We start from the raw sequence: 15,277 nt of genomic DNA, 5'->3' as shown, positions 1-15,277 counted from the left end.
ATGGCCCCGCCCCCGCCCCGTGGTTCCGGGTTCGATCCCGGCTCCGCCCGGTGCCGCGCCCCCGCCGGACCCCCGGTCCCTTCGCCCCCCTTCCCCGGGACAGCGCCACTGCGCGGGCGCCCTGCGGGGATCCCTTGCGGGGACGGTGTCCGCACCCGCTGTGTCGGTGCCGGAAGCGGTGCGGACCCGCCCGGTGCCGCCCCGCCCCGGCGCGCTCCCGCCGTTCCTCCCCGCGGGGACGCGCAGACCCGCCCGGCGCGGCTGGACTCTCCGGTAAGAGCGGCACCGGCAGCGGGATCGCGAACGGAGGCGGTGAGGCTGGCGGGGCGCAGCACGGCTGGTCCGGTCCCGTCCCGGTGCCGGTCCCGTCCCGGTGCCCCTCCCCTCCCGGTGCCGCCCGTCCCAGGCGGTGCTGTCCCCGCTCCCCGCACGCTGCTCTCACCGAGCCCCGTCCATTCCGCTCCCTCCTCTCCCGCCCGCCCGCGGCAGCTCCAGTCCCGGTGCCGGTCCCGGTGCCGGTGCCATCCTGCCCCGCCCTGGCAGCCCCAGGTCCCGGCGCGGCCGCGGCTCTGCTTCCCCCGGTTCCTCCCCGGGGCGCTGGGGGGTTCAGGGGCTGTGCCGTGTCCCGGGGCTCGGGGTCTCCCGGCACATGCTCCGGGTGCCTTGGCCCCTCCGGCTGCAGGGGGAGCGATGCCCGGCCCGGGCACCCCCGGACCCCGGGACCCTCCCGGACAGCCCGGCACCATCCTCCCGGCCGGCAGCGACGCTGCCCGCTCCGCGGCACCTCGGCCCCGCCGCCCCGGAGCTCCGTGCGGGGCGGGCCCGGGGACGCCGGGCCCCGCTCTCGGGGTGCCGGGGGTCCCGGGGCAGCGGGAGCCAGCGCCCCTCGCCCATGCTCGTCCCTCTCTTGCAGCCAGGCCGCTCCATGCGCTTGCCCCGCGGCGCCTGAGCCCCGCAGCCCTCGGCAGGTGAGTGACGCGGGCTGGGGTCCCGCCGCGTGTCCCTGTCACACGTCTGCAGCCCCCCGCTCCCCGCAGGGCTCCGCAGGGCCAGGAAGGGGTCTGGGGTCATGCAGGCACCCTCCGCCGTCCTGCTGCCCCGGGACGGAGGGTCCGAGGGCCCGGGAGCCGCGCGGTGCCCGCCGGGGACCGGGCACTGCCCCTTGCGAAACAGCCGGGGTTGAGCAACGCCGGGCACGGCTCCAGCCCGGGGCTCTCCCACGGAGCGTGGGCTCCGCGGCCCCGGAGCGCGCCCCGGGCAGCGGGCAGCGGGTCGGGCTGGGAGCAGGCTGTGCGGGCCGCCTTGCCCGTGCTGCCTCTCGCCAGCTGCAGAGACCCTTTCGGTCTTCGGTGCGGTGTCAGGATTTGGGGTCGCTCCGTAGTGGAATTATGCTGGCAGCTCCCAAAGCTGCGGGAAGGGCTCCGTGCCTGCCCCGTCCCCCCTCGCAGGGGGCTCCAGCTGGGAACCTGCTGTCGAGCCCTTCGGGGTCGCTGCACCACTTCAAGCGGTTGCCAAAAAACCGGGATTTGATCGTTCTAACGATCCGCTGGCACCGGCGCCTGCGCCTCCCCGCCGGCAGCCCTTCCGCCGGGCGCGGGGAGCTCTGTACCTGCTTTGTCACCTGTCCCGGGCGGGCGGCGACGCTGCGGGAGATGGGGCTGCCGCAAGGGTCCGGAGGACGGGCCGGGGGACCCTGCTGGCCCCTCCTGTGCCCTGGGCAGGGCTGAGGGTGACCCAGGTGCCACCCTGCCGGAGAGCGCCGTCCCAGCCGGCGGAAGGGAGGGACCGTGGGAGCCTGTCCCCGCGCTGTCCCCGTTTCAGCCCCCACAGTCGCAGGCTGTCATTAGCCGGGCCGGGGTGGCCGCAGGGGCCGGGCTGGCTGCCGAGGGCGCCGCGCTGGGCATTCCAGGGGCGCCAGGCCAAGGGGTGGGCACAGCCCTCGCCGAGGTGGGACCCTGCCCTTGCGGAGGGGGTCGTGTCCCCTGTGTCCCCAAAGACGCCCGGGGCGGGGTCGCCACGGGAGCCACGGCGAAGGACTTGGCAGAGCTTCACTGTTTGGAGCCGGGGCTGCTCCGCGGAACAAAGGCTCGCGCTCCCGCCGCTGCTCCCGCGGCTTGTTTTCCTCCGGAGCCGGTGTAAAACTGCGGGCAGCGCTCGGCAGCTCCGGGCACGGCGCCGCTGCCCGCGCTCCTGCCCCGGAGCGGCCTCGCCCCTGCCGGGCCGGGGGTCCCGGTGCTGCCCGCCGGACCGGACCCCGGCCTGGGGGTGGGAGCGGCGGGAGCCTTGGCTGACCGGCTCGGCGGGTGATGGGGTGAGTGGGGCGAGCCTGTGCGGGCACCGGGGCCGGCACAGCGGGAGCGGCACCTCCTCGGGGGCTCCGACAGCCGAGGGTGGGTGGGTGGGCGGCGTCCGGCCCTGCCGCAGGTGACACTGTGGCTGTCCCTGTGCCAGACCACCGCTCCACGGTATCCCACCCTGCAGGGACCAAAGTGTCAATGGTCTCTGCAGGACTGTGCGGGCAGCTGTGGCTGTCCCCTCCTGGGGCTGGCACGGGGACAGTGGCAGGGATGGGGACAGTGGCAGGGATGGGGACAGTGGCAGGAGGCTCTTGCAGGTCTGGTGCTGCATGGGGGGGTCCTGGCCTCTCTGGGGTGGCAGAGGGTGCACTGGCACATCGGTGACAGTGGCAATGACAGTGGTAGTGGCACCATGTGGGTGCAGAGCTGTGACTCATCTCCAGATCCGGTGGTTTTGAGGTCGTGGGCAGGGGGGCGGTGAACATTTTTGGTGTTGGTTTCTGCAGTTTCAGCGTGTGAAGCTCTGCTGGGTGGCAGCCAGTGGTGCCTGGCCCGGCTCTGTCCCGTGGGGCTGCAGGGTCCCAAGTGCTTCTGCTGGGTGGGGTCTGGGGGCACACTGGGTGCCAGTGACACCCACGGGTCTCCCAGAGCAGCCAGGTGAGCAAGGGGCTGCAGGGAGATGGGGGGTGGGCATCTTTGGGGCACCCACTGGGGCTCCCCCATTTCAGGCTGCAGGGAACTGGGGGTCTCCTGACTTCCCTTTTCCATGGACATGTCTGCCCAGGCGAGGGGCACAGCCTGAGCCGTGCTGGCCTCGCCCCAGCCATTCCTCCTGCCTGGCACACGCCGTGCTGGAGGGTGCTGCCAGCAGGGAGGCCACAACAGACACGGTGTGCTGTTCCTTGTCACCAGGGGGGCAGCTGGTGTCACCGCCAAGGCTGGGGAATGTGCTACGGGGGTTTCCATCAGCCTTGATGCCAGTGTGAGCACCATCATGGGTGGCACATGTGTGTGCAGGAGATGTTCTGGCAGGAGCCATGCTGCTACTGTTAGTGGGGGCACTGGCATGAGAGGGGGCAGGAGGACACTTGGTGCCCTGGGGGTTCCCCACCCCGAGTCTTGTCTCTTCTCTGAGCTATGGACGTGGTAGTCCTGGTGTGGATGTGTGACCTGGCTTCCCAGGACGTGGGTGTCCTGGCTGTGATTGTCCAGGATGTCCTGTTGTGGCTGCCCAGGATGTGATTGTCCCAGCACAGATGTGGCTGTGGTTGTCCCAATGTCCAGGACACAGTTGTCCAGGTGTGGACAGGTGTATCCCGGTGTGAATGCCAGCGCTGTTGTCCCACTTCCCACCGTGCTCAGCCCGCTGCCCCGGTGCTGGGGGTGCCGGAGGTGGGTCCCGGCACAGCCTGGGTCCAGGAGCTCGTGGGCCCTCTGGGGCAGCCCCGAGGCAGTGTGGGGCCAGGGCCGAGCCCTCTAATCGCCTCAGCAGCTCAGGCAGGCCAGGGCCGGTCCCAGGAATGTGACTCCGGCGGCGCGGGAGTGGCCGTGGCAGCGGCGCTGAGCGCCCGTGGCAGCGGCAGGTCACTCCCGGCGCTGGCAGCCGCCCGGAGCGCGGTCCTGCCCCGCTTACCGGGGCGGCCCGGCCTCGCACAAGGGGCCATTGTGCCGCGGGGCGCGGCCGGTGGCAGTGCCAGCGCCGACACTGTCACGGTCCTGTCGCCCGTGGCCTCGGGTGTGTGTCCTGACCCTTCTGCCCGGCAGGAGGGCGAGGTGGCGGCACTGCAGCCAAGCGGTGACGGTGGGACTGTCCTGGGGTGTCTGCTCTGGAGCCGTCCCCCCATCGCAGGGTGCCGGAGCGTCCCGGGAGTGGGGTTGGCCACAGGGCACCAATCAAGGCTTGTTCTGGCCCCTTTCCACCGGGCTGGTGCGAGCCCTGAGCCGTTCCCGGCCACTGCTCCTCCGTGACTCAGCGACTGCCGTGGAAAGCAGAAGTGTCCCCCCGTGCCCCCCCAGCTGTCCGTCATCCTTTCCAGCGGGGTCATGCCCCTGGCTCCCGGAGGCCACATGTCCCCAGTGTCACCATCCTGCCGGGCCCCTGCTGTGGTGCCTGGGGGCCAGGACCCCTTTTTGGGTGTTTTGGTGAAAGCACGACATTCCCGAGAACAATCCCAGTGTGTTCCCAAACTAATCCCGAGCTGCCCACGAGATTAAGCCCAAAAAGCTGCTTAGTGCCCACAGCGGCGACACCGTGCCATGCCGGCGGCCCGGCACCCGGCGAGGGGGTGGCCCAGCCCCACGTCCCCCCCGTGGGAGGGTCCCGTCCCGAACTGGGGGGTTGAATGCTGGCGGCGGCTTGGCGGGCGCCCCAGGAGAGCGGCGTGGCAGGGCGGATAATCTGCCTGCTGGAATGTGGATGTGCTGGCTCCGGCCCCGGACGGGAGTGGGGATTAGGGAGAAGCCGGAGCAGGGTAGCACCGAATTTCGGGAGTAGGTGGGAGTCAGGGCTGCGGTGAGGCTCGGAGCCGCAGCCTCGGCGTTCACTGAGGCGCAGCTCCTCGAGCCTCACCACGGCCACCGTGCTGGCACCCCAGCGGTGACGGTGACGGTGATGCCACCCATGTGAGACGCAGTCATCCGTCACCACCCTCCTCAGTCCCCCCCGTCACGTGGGCCACCTCCCGTGGCAATAAACGCGGCACGCTGGTGCCAGAGGGGTCAGCGCGGGGCCCGGGGAGCTGCCAAGGGGCAAACGTGGGTGGAAGCTGGGTCGGGGAAAGGGTGAAATGGGGAAACGGGGAAATGGGGGAGGGCTGTGGGGTTTCGGGAGGGTCGGGAGCTGCTGTGCCCCCCGACTCTGGCACCCTGCCTGCACCCCGCGGGGTTGGGTGCCTGCCCGGGGTCCCGCTGCCCCGACTCCGCTCCCCTCCCGGCGTTTGTCTTGGCCGCAGCTCTCCCATTCCAGCCGGTGGCCAAGACAAACCAGCCCGGAGCCAGCGCAGCCCGAGGAGGGGCAGCCCCGGCCCCCGCCTGCGGCACGGCTCGGGGGCACCCCTGATCCCCCCCTGCGCCCGCAGGTTATGCTGCCCCGACAGCGTCCCCTGAGCCCCCGCGAGAAGGAAAAGGGCTAAGCCGGCCGTGCCGGGGGCCGTGCCAGCGCCATGACCCACTCCCAGGTGTCTTCCGAGCTTCACCACATTGTGTCCTCGGCCTTCCAGAGCGTAAGTGCCACCGCGGGGCGCGCCTTGGCGGGGGGGTGAGAGGCTGCACCCCCTGACAATGCCTGGAGGGGTGATGGGTGTCATGGCACGGCCCCTGCTGCCCTGGTGCGCCTGGGCGATGCCGGGCTATGGGGTGCTGGCAGTGCCCATGGCACCTGGCTCAGGTGTGGGGCAGGGCTGTGGGGTGCTGGCAGTGCTGTGTGGCCCCATGGCTCAGCCGTGGGACGGGAGTGCCCCACAGCAGCCCCCGGGGCAGGCCAGGCCAGCGGTGCCGGGCGCCCTTGGGGCCGGCACGGTGCCAGTGCCGCTGGTGGCACGGCCGTGGCGGTGCCCGCAGTGCCAGCGCTGCTCTGGCGACGGTTCCCGGGCGAGTTAATGATTGACCCCCGTGTCCCGCCGCGGCCGCCCGGTGCTGCTGGCGAGCCCCGCCGGGCGCACGTGACCGGGAATGGGACCGGCCCCATCCTGATGGAGTTCCTCCGGGGCTCCCGGGTAAGCTGCGGCCTAGGGGGGCTCTGGGGGCTCTCTCTGCACTGCCAACCCAGGGCACCGTGCCCACCTGTGCCACGGTGATGCCAGGTGCCGCACAAAGGTGTGGTGGGTGCTGCTGGGGTGCAGGATGGGGCCCGGCAGGTTTGGGGCCGTGGGGCCATGACCAAAGGGGCTGGGGGGGTCTGGGGGATCAAAGGGGTCTCGGGGATGGTGGGAGGGATGTGGCAGGAGTGGGAAATGCAGGTGCAGGACGTGGTCTGACGGCACCGCTGCCATCACGTGGCAGCCTCTGTGTGCCGGGGTGTGATGGGGTGGCGGGGGTCACCACCTGGGTCACCCCCCGTGTCACCCTCCGGGTAACCCCCTGGGGGGCCCAGGGGTCACTGCGCAGTGGGGACGGGCACGGGGCACCTGTGCCCAAACCTGACTCCTGGGCTGGGGTTCGTGTGGGGTGGCCATGGCACAGCCCGGGACCCGCAAGTGCTTCTGGGGTGCCCACTCGGGGTGCTGGGAGCTCCCCCCCGCTGCCCGGGGTGTCCCTGCAGGCAGATCCTGCTGCCTGGGGTGCCCCTGTACCCCCCTTCCCCCCACTCCGGGGGTCCCGGGGTCACTGGGTGAGGCCGTGGCGGGGGGCTCGGCTGTGCAGCCCCCGCAGGGGCTGAGGGGTGCAAGGCTGGGGGGGATTTACCGGGGGTCCGTGCAGCCCCGGGGGATGGGAGCGCGGCCGTGGGCTCGCTGCACTCCAGGGGCAATCCGAGCTCGGCCCGGAGCCCCCGGCTGTTCGCGGGGCCGGGGCTCGGCGGGAGGGGCTGCTGCGTCCCGGGGTGTCGGTGCGTCCCGGGGGGCCGGAGTTGGCGGGGGGATCGGCGCATCCCGAGTGGGCCCGGCGCATCCTGCGGGGCCCGGTGCATCCCGGGGCGAGTCGGTGCATTCCGGGAGGGGGGGCCGGTCGCTCCGGGGCCGCCGCCGGTGCCGCGGTGCCGCCGGTGCCCTCTGCGTTCGCCGTCACCTTGAGACGGGCGCGAGGCGGCTCCGTCAATATTTGGCAAGGCCGGGACGGAGCCGCCGCCCGCTCCGATAAAGCGCTGCGGGAGCTGCGGAGGGAGCGGCTCCGCCATGACTCAGGTAGGACCGGCCGGGGACGCGCCCCCCGCAGCCCCTCCCGCACTGCCCCAGCAAGCCCCCTGCAGCCGCCAGCCACGCATCCTCCATGTCCCCCCCCAGCTCCGCATTCCCGTGTGAGCCCACCCTTGCCCCCTGCACCCCCCAGCACCCCCCGGGGCAGTGGGGGGTACCCCTGGGCAGGGGGCACAGACCCGGGGGCTCTGCGGGTGCAGGGACAGCACTGGGGGGGCGGGGGGCACGGCACCGGGGCACCCCACTCTGGGGGCTGAGGTTGTCCAGGGGCACCGCACTGGGGGGCTGGGTCCCGTTCGGAGGAGAGCAGGGCACGGGATACCCGGGGCACAGCCCAGGGCCTGGAGCTGCGGTGCTGTGGCACATGGGGTGGAGGTGACACCGGCGCACAGCGCTGAGGCCGGGCGTGCTGGGGGTGGGAATGATGCGGGGTGCCCAGCCCAGGCAGGGGTGCCCAGCCCAAGGGAGGGGTGCCCAGCCCAGGCAGGGGTGCCCAGCCCCTGGGTGCCTTCGTGGCTCAGCCTCTGGCGGGGCTGTGTGACCGGGGCGCTCCGGGGTTGGCAGCGGTGCCAGCACTGCCGGGTGCCCGCTCATCCCTGCTCCCTGCCCGCAGCCCGAGCAGGAGGCGCTGGGCGCCGGCTCACCTGCCTTCGGCGAGGAGGAGGAGGAGGAGAAGGACCTGAACAAGGCCCTGGGCGTGGAGCGCTTCGAGGAGATCCTGAACGACGCTCACCCCCGCAACGCCGAGGAGGCCGGGCGCAGCTACGGCGAGGAGGACTTCGAGTGTGAGCGGGGCCAAGGGCGGGCTCGGAGCGGGGGACGGGCAGGGAGCGGACAGGGGGCAAGCAGGGAGTGGGGAGCTGGCAGGAAATGGGCAGGGAACACAGCACCAACTCCCGGTCCCCCCAGACCACCGCCAGTCGTCCCACCACATCCACCACCCGCTCTCCACGCACCTGCCCTCTGACGCCCGCCGCAAGAAGGGGATCCCGAAAAAGGGCAAAAAGAAGGCCCGGCGTGCCTCTGTCCCCGGAGAGACCCCCACCATCGAGGAGGCTGAAGAGGATGAGGATGACGCGTGCGACACGGAGACGGAGCGGTCGGCGGAGGAGCTGCGGCAGCCCGGGCCAGCCGAGGCAGTGCAGGTGAGGGCAGGGCAGGGGTGGGGCAGCGCTGTGCCCCCCCGGCACAGCGTGTCCGGGCACAGCTGGGCACCGGAGGAGCTGGGCCCGGTGCTGCCGTGGCCAGGGAGACACGGCTCCCCAGCAGCCGGCTCACCCGCAGCCCCCCCAGTTCTTCCTGCAGGAGGATGAGGTGACCGACCGGCCGGCAGAGGAGCCGGCAGCCCCCGCGGCTCTGCCCGGCTCCCCCCCCGAGCCCCGAGGGGGCACGGCCCCGAGGGAAGCCCAGGCCAGCAGGTGAGCTGGGGTTGGGGAGCTGGGCTCCTGGGGTGTGGGCAGCATCCTCTGGCCGGGGCTGGGGCTGGACAGCCCCTCCCGTACCCCGTGGCAGGACTGGGGTGCAGAGCGGGGCTCAGCACTGAGCTGGGCTCCTGCCTTGCAGCCCGGATGCAGAGCAGGGGGCTCTGGGGGAGGGGGCAGCCGCCGAGGCTGGGTCCCCGGGCCGCCCTGCGCCGAAGTCGCAGCCGGGGCACCGCAGCTACAACCTGCACGAGCGGCGCTGCATCGGCAGCATGACGGCTGCCGAGCAGGACCGCTACCAGAGCATGCCCACGGACGAGTCGGAGGCACAGACACTGGCCTCGGCTGACCTGGACTACATGAAGAGTGAGTGAGTGGGGGCTGTGCACCTGGGGCTGCCCTGGTGGCCACTCTGTGTCGGGCGAGTGTGGTGGGACAGTGGAGGGGGGCTGGGAACAGTGGGGCTGGCAGTGCTGGGGATAGTGGGTTTGGGATGGTGGGGCTGGCAGTGCTGGGGATGGTGGATTTGGGATGGTGGGGCTGGCAGTGCCAAGTTGCCTTGTGGCTGCAGCCAAGCTGGGCTGGGTGCAGGCACTGACTTTGCTCCCAGTGCTAGGCACAACCACAGGGGATCCATCCCTGGTGCCAGGAGCTGGGCCCGGGGCAGCTGGAGCCAGTGACAGCAGCAGCAGTGGTGGTGGCTCCACCGGGCCCTCAGCAGCCCCAGGGATTCACAGCCCAGGACTCTCAGGGTGGTGGGTGATGCTGTGGAGCTCCTGGGGGAGCACAGCCAGGGCAGAGCCCATGTGCCAGTGGCCACGGGTGGGCACACAGGGAGCAGGTGACGCTGGTGCCAGGAGCCACCGTGATTGGTGGCATTGCTGGCGGTGACCAAGTGACCCCCCAAAGCTGCAGCACTTGCCCTCAGCAGTGGGATGATGGCTGTGCCCTGAGCTATCCCAGGCAGAATACCTCCCACAGCTCCACAGCCGCCCGTGGCAGGGCTCAGTGTCCCCTGCGCTGGGTCTGAGATGCAGGGCCACCCCCCACTGCCGACCCCCGCAGGTCACCGCTTTGAGGACGTGCCGGGCGTGCGCCGGCACCTGGTGCGGAAGAGCGCCAAGGCACAGGTGGTGCACGTCAGCAAGGACCACAAGGAGCCCAGCACGCGGCAGCGCAAGCAGGACCGGCAGCCCCACGAGGTGCGGGCTCCTGGGCAGGGACGGGCAGGGACGGGGGCCCTGGGGTCACAGCACTGACCCGGCCGTGCTGCAGGTGTTTGTGGAGCTGAACGAGCTGGTGCTGGACAAGAACCAGGAGCTGCAGTGGAAGGAGACGGCGCGCTGGATCAAGTTTGAGGAGGACGTGGAGGAGGAGACAGACCGCTGGGGCAAGCCACATGTGGCCTCCCTGTCCTTCCGCAGCCTCCTGGAGCTCCGCAAGACCCTGGCCCACGGTAGGGAGGTGGAGGCCACCCCGTGGGGCCCATGGTGAGGTGGGGTCCTCTCCGTGCTGGCCTCAGCACCCGCGCCGTTTCCCAGGGGCTGTGCTCCTGGACCTGGACCAAAAGACGCTGCCGGGGGTGGCTCACCAGGTGGTGGAGCAGATGGTCATCACGGACCAGATCCGGGCTGAGGACCGTGCCAACGTGCTGCGGGCGCTGCTGCTCAAGCACAGGTGGGCAGGGGGCACGAACACAGCCCCTTCCCCCCGGGCTGTGCTCCCTGAGCTGTGGGGCTGACGCTGTCCCTGGGATCCTGGCGATGGCTGTGCCGCTGGGCCACCACGGACAGCCCTGGCCCTGTCCCGCAGCCACCCGAGCGACGAGAAGGAGTTCTCCTTCCCGCGGAACATCTCGGCGGGCAGCCTGGGCTCCCTGCTCGTGCACCACCACAGCACCAACCACGTGGCTGAGGGCAGCGAGCCAGCCGTCACCGAGCCCCTCATAGCTGGCCACGCCGGCGAGCACGACACGCGCGTCGACGTGGAGCGGGAGGTGGGTGCCACGGCCCCCAGCCCTGCCCAAGCCCTGGGGAAGGGCCCTGACCCCGGTCCCCCACTCTGTCCCCACAGAGGGAGGTCCTCACGCCCACACCCCCAGCCGGCATCACTCGCTCCAAGTCAAAGCACGAGCTGAAGCTGCTGGAGAAGATCCCGGACAACGCTGAGGCCACAGTGGTGCTCGTGGGTATGGAGGGGTGGGCAGGCTGGGGGTGTGGGCAGCGCATGCCAGGCACCCCGGTGACCCCTGTGTCCCCTGTGCCCCTCAGGCTGTGTGGAGTTCCTGGACCAGCCCACCATGGCCTTCGTGCGGCTGCAGGAGGCCGTGGAGCTGGACGCGGTGCTGGAGGTGCCCGTGCCTGTGCGGTTCCTCTTCGTGCTGCTGGGCCCCAGCAGCACCCACATGGACTACCACGAGATTGGGCGCTCCATCTCCACCCTCATGTCCGACAAGGTCCCTGCCGGCCGGGGGCTCAGGCTGTGCCCGCTTGAGGGGTTTGGGGCTGTACCAGGATGGGGGTTCAGGGCTCTGCTGGGGGGGCTCGAGGCTGTGCAGGGCAGGGAGCTCAGGGGTTTTGTGCCAGGGCTGGGGGCTCAGGGTCGTGCTGGGACTATGGTCTTGAGACAGCACTGGACTGGGGGTTTGGGGCTGTGATGGGGCCAGCAGCTCAGGACTCAGATGGGATGGGCTGGAGGACCCAGGTTATGCCAATGCTGGGGTCTCAGAGAAATGCCAGGATGAGGACTTGGAGTCCTGTCGGGGCTGGGGAGCTTGGGGCCATGCCAGGATAGCAGTTGGGCCTTGCCATGCTGGGGTCTCGTGGCCATACTGGGTGGGGGCCAGGGCTCTGGCAGGGCTGGGGGCTCAGGGCCGTGCCAGGACGGGGCCATCCCGAGGCCGTGGGTTTGGGGCTGTGTGGCACCGGGCTCTCAGGAGCCACAGAGCTGTGGTGTGGGCACTGACCCTGCCATGGCCCCCCAGCAATTCCACGAGGCTGCCTACCTGGCTGATGACCGTCACGACCTTCTGAATGCCATCAACGAGTTCCTGGACTGCAGCGTGGTGCTGCCGCCGTCCGAGGTGCAGGGTGAGGAGCTGCTGCGCAGCGTCGCCCACTTCCAGCGCGAGATGCTGAAGAAGAGGATGGAGCAGGAGCGAAGGCTGCTGCTGGAGCCCAAGTCCCCTGAGGAGAAAGGTGCCAGGGCTGGGGCCAGGGCAGGGTTTGGGGTGTCCCTGCTGTTGGGGTCTCACTATCTGTCTGTGCATCCGCTCGCCCCCAGCTCTGCTGAAGCTGAAGGTGGTGGAGGATGAGGCCGAGGAGGACGACGACCCCCTGAGGCGCACGGGCCGCCCCTTTGGGGGGCTGATCCGGGACGTGCGGCGGAGGTACCCCCAGTACCTGAGCGACTTCCGTGACGCGCTGGACCCCCAGTGCATTGCTGCCGTCATCTTCATCTACTTCGCTGCGCTGTCGCCCGCCATCACCTTCGGGGGGCTGCTGGGTGAGTGGGGTGTGGAGCCTGCGGGGCTGGTGCAGCTGCGGGGGCTGCAGGCGGGGCTGGTGCAGCCCGCTGTGTGTGCTGGGACAGGGCTGTGACCCAGGGCCCACGCCGATGGTGTGCCTGAGCCTGTGCTGCCGCAGGGGAGAAGACGCAGGACCTGATCGGGGTGTCGGAGCTGATCATCTCCACGTCGCTGCAGGGCGTCCTCTTCTGCCTGCTGGGTGCTCAGCCCCTGCTCGTCATCGGCTTCTCGGGGCCGCTGCTGGTCTTTGAGGAAGCCTTCTTCACGGTGAGCTGCTGGGGTCTGCCCTGGGGGCTGGGGAGACACCCCCACCCCAGCCCCGCTGCCCGGGGCAGACGTCCCCACAGCCCTCCTGCCAGGGCTCTGCCCAGCCCCGTGACCATCCTGACACCCGTCTGTCCGTCCGTCTGTCTGCACGGCTGGGCAGTTCTGCACGTCCAACGAGCTGGAGTACCTGGTGGGGCGTGTCTGGATCGGCTTTTGGCTCATCCTCATCGTGCTGGTCATGGTGGCCTTTGAGGGCAGCTTCCTGGTGCGCTTCGTCTCCCGCTTCACCCAGGAGATCTTTGCCTTTCTCATCTCCCTCATCTTCATCTATGAGACCTTTTCCAAGCTGGCCAAGGTGAGCTGTGGGGGTGAGCTGGGGGGCTGGGGCAGGCAGGATGGGGCTGAGCATCCCATCCTCCTGCTCCAGATCTTCCAAGAGCACCCCCTGCACGGCTGCCTGAGCACCAACACCTCGGCTGAGGCCTGGGGCAACGGCAGCGTGGCCGTGGCCAACACCACAGCCCTGGCCACCGGCCCGGCTGCCCGCGGTGTCACCAAGGTCACGGGACAGCCCAACACGGCGCTGCTCTCCCTCGTGCTCATGGCTGGCACCTTCTTCATCGCCTTCTTCCTGCGCAAGTTCAAGAACAGCCGCTTCTTCCCTGGGCGGGTGCGTGGGGACGGCCGTGCGGCCGTGGGGCTGGGGTGAGCCTGGGGGGGCTGGGGTGAGCCTGGGGGGGCTGGGGTGAACCAGGAGGGCTGTGGCCAGGCTGGCGCTGGTGTTCCCCCAGATCCGGAGGCTCATCGGGGACTTTGGGGTGCCCATCGCCATCCTGGTGATGGTGCTGGTGGACTACAGCATCCAGGACACCTACACACAGGTGAGCAGCCACCATCCACTGCCTGGGCAGGACACCTAATCCCACACCATCCTAGGGATCCCTGTGCCCCATCCCATTGTCCTGGCTGCGGGTGAGCAGCTCCTTCTGCTCCCAGCAGGGCTGCACCTGCTCTGTGCCAGCATCTGACCTTCTCTCTCCCTCTGAGTCTGGCTGCTGGGAGTCCCGGTGCCTCCATGGTCCCGGTGCCTCCATGGCACTCTATGGGGCACAGCCAGTGCCTCTCAGCATTTGTCTCCCCCTGCAGAAGCTGAGTGTGCCCAGTGGGTTCTCGGTGACAGCCCCAGACAAGCGGGGTTGGGTGATCAACCCCCTGGGGGTGCAGAGTGCCTTCCCTGTGTGGATGATGGTGGCCAGCGGCCTCCCCGCCATCCTCGTCTTCATCCTCATCTTCATGGAGACCCAGATCACCACGTGAGTGCAGTGGAGGCGGGCAGGGGGCATTGGTGGGGCAGGGGGAGCCCGTGCTGTGCCAACTGTGTGCCCTGGTTCCCAGGCTGATCATCAGCAAGAAGGAGCGGATGCTGCAGAAGGGCTCTGGGTTCCACCTCGACCTCCTGCTCATCGTGGCCATGGGCGGCTTCTTCGCGCTCTTCGGGCTGCCCTGGCTCGCCGCAGCCACCGTGCGCTCCGTCACCCATGCCAACGCCCTCACCGTCATGAGCAAGGCCGTGGCACCTGGGGACAAGCCCAAGATCCAGGAGGTGAAGGAGCAGCGGGTCACTGGGCTGCTGGTGGCCGTGCTGGTTGGTAGGTCCGGCCCTCGGGTGCTGGGGGGACTGCAGCGACGTGGGGAGGGGGCTGGGGAGCCACAGGGGGCTGCGGTGGGGAGGGGGCAGTGTGGGGAATGGAGCTGGGGCACCCTGAGCCCCGGCCAAATTGGTGTGGCCATCCTGTCCCCAGTGGACACAGGGATGGGGACCCTCCCCGTGTGAGGGGGAGGTGGGGCTGGAGGGCTGTGCGGAGCCCCCTCCCCAGGCTGCCACTGCTTCGGCCCAGGGCTGTCCATCGTCATCGGGGACCTGCTGCGGCAGATCCCACTGGCCGTGCTCTTCGGCATCTTCCTCTACATGGGCGTCACCTCCCTCAATGGCATCCAGTTCTACGAGCGCCTGCAGCTGCTGCTGATGCCCCCCAAGCACCACCCTGATGTCACCTATGTCAAAAAGGTGGGGAGGGGGCCTGGGGAGGATCCTTAGGGGCAGGACCCTTGTCTGGGACAGCAGCCAGGCTGGGGTGCCCTTGTGTGGGAGCGCTGCGGTGCCTGCAGCACAGGCTGTGGCAGAGCCTTGTTTAGGGGGCAGAGTGGGGACTCGGGGGGCCGTGTCTGGGGGAGTGGGTACCCCGGGCCAAGCTGTGCCCGCCGTGGGAGGGGGACACAGGGGGACGCCCTGTGTGTCCTGAGCGTGGAGCTGCCCGGGCTGGCCGGGCACGGCTCCTTGCTCAGCCCCAGCCCTGACAGCCCTGTGTGCCCAGGTGCGCACGCTGCGCATGCACCTGTTCACCGGGCTGCAGCTGGCCTGCCTGGCCGTGCTCTGGGCCGTCATGTCCACTGTGGCCTCCCTCGCCTTCCCCTTCATCCTCATCCTCACGGTGCCGCTCCGCATGTGCCTGCTCAGCCGCATCTTCACCGACCGGGAAATGAAGTGTGTAAGTGGCCGCACCGCTGGGCCCCGCGGCGCGGCAGGGCCGGGGGCTCCCGGGGGCTCGGGGGGCTCCGGGGTCACTGGGTTCCCGGGGTGCCCTGGCCGCCCCTCAGCCGCCGTGTCCTGCAGCTGGACGCAGCCGAGGCCGAGCCCATCCTGGACGAGCGGGAAGGTGTGGACGAGTACAACGAGATGCCGATGCCGGTGTGACGGCGCCAGCGGCTCACGGGAGCTCCGCGCGGGGCCGGGGCAGCGGCCGTGCCCGGGGGACGGGGCCCTGCGCTCCCCAGGCCCTCGGAGGGCACCGCCAAAGAGAGCCGGCCCCAGGCTCGGCCCCGCGGTTCAGCCCCTCGGACACCTGCTGCCCGCCC

The 15,277-nt window shown here is 70.4% G+C and overlaps 1 protein-coding gene across 1 annotated transcript; it reads left to right on the top strand.

The window, feature by feature from the left end:
- Positions 1–216: 216 nt before the first annotated feature.
- Positions 217–15,271, top strand: SLC4A2 (solute carrier family 4 member 2). The gene is made up of 24 exons (XM_041473893.1): positions 217–273; positions 918–968; positions 5,375–5,518; positions 7,761–7,932; positions 8,057–8,292; positions 8,441–8,565; positions 8,711–8,934; positions 9,634–9,770; positions 9,844–10,024; positions 10,110–10,245; positions 10,381–10,564; positions 10,642–10,756; positions 10,839–11,023; positions 11,552–11,765; positions 11,851–12,072; positions 12,213–12,361; positions 12,522–12,716; positions 12,789–13,031; positions 13,153–13,242; positions 13,508–13,674; positions 13,757–14,010; positions 14,260–14,429; positions 14,737–14,910; positions 15,036–15,271. The coding sequence occupies exons 3-24, from the start codon at positions 5,459–5,461 to the stop codon at positions 15,114–15,116; spliced, it is 3,714 nt and encodes a 1,237-aa protein (XP_041329827.1). The 5' UTR covers positions 217–273; positions 918–968; positions 5,375–5,458; the 3' UTR covers positions 15,117–15,271.
- Positions 15,272–15,277: the final 6 nt, after the last annotated feature.

This window comes from Pyrgilauda ruficollis, unplaced genomic scaffold (assembly GCF_017590135.1).
Source record: "Pyrgilauda ruficollis isolate IOZ18807 unplaced genomic scaffold, ASM1759013v1 scaffold306, whole genome shotgun sequence".
Taxonomy (NCBI): Eukaryota; Metazoa; Chordata; class Aves; order Passeriformes; family Passeridae; genus Pyrgilauda; species Pyrgilauda ruficollis.
The sequence above is the reverse complement of the archived record's forward strand: the minus strand, read 5'-3'. Positions and strand labels throughout refer to the sequence as shown.

Coding starts and splice junctions, on each gene's coding strand:
- SLC4A2 (XM_041473893.1), top strand. CDS start 5,459: ATGACCCACTCCCAGGTGTCTTCCGAGCTTCACCACATTGTGTCCTCG. Junction 10,025..10,109: donor CCGCAAGACCCTGGCCCACG/GTAGGGAGGTGG, acceptor GCCGTTTCCCAG/GGGCTGTGCTCCTGGACCTG. Junction 14,430..14,736: donor ATGTCACCTATGTCAAAAAG/GTGGGGAGGGGG, acceptor CTGTGTGCCCAG/GTGCGCACGCTGCGCATGCA.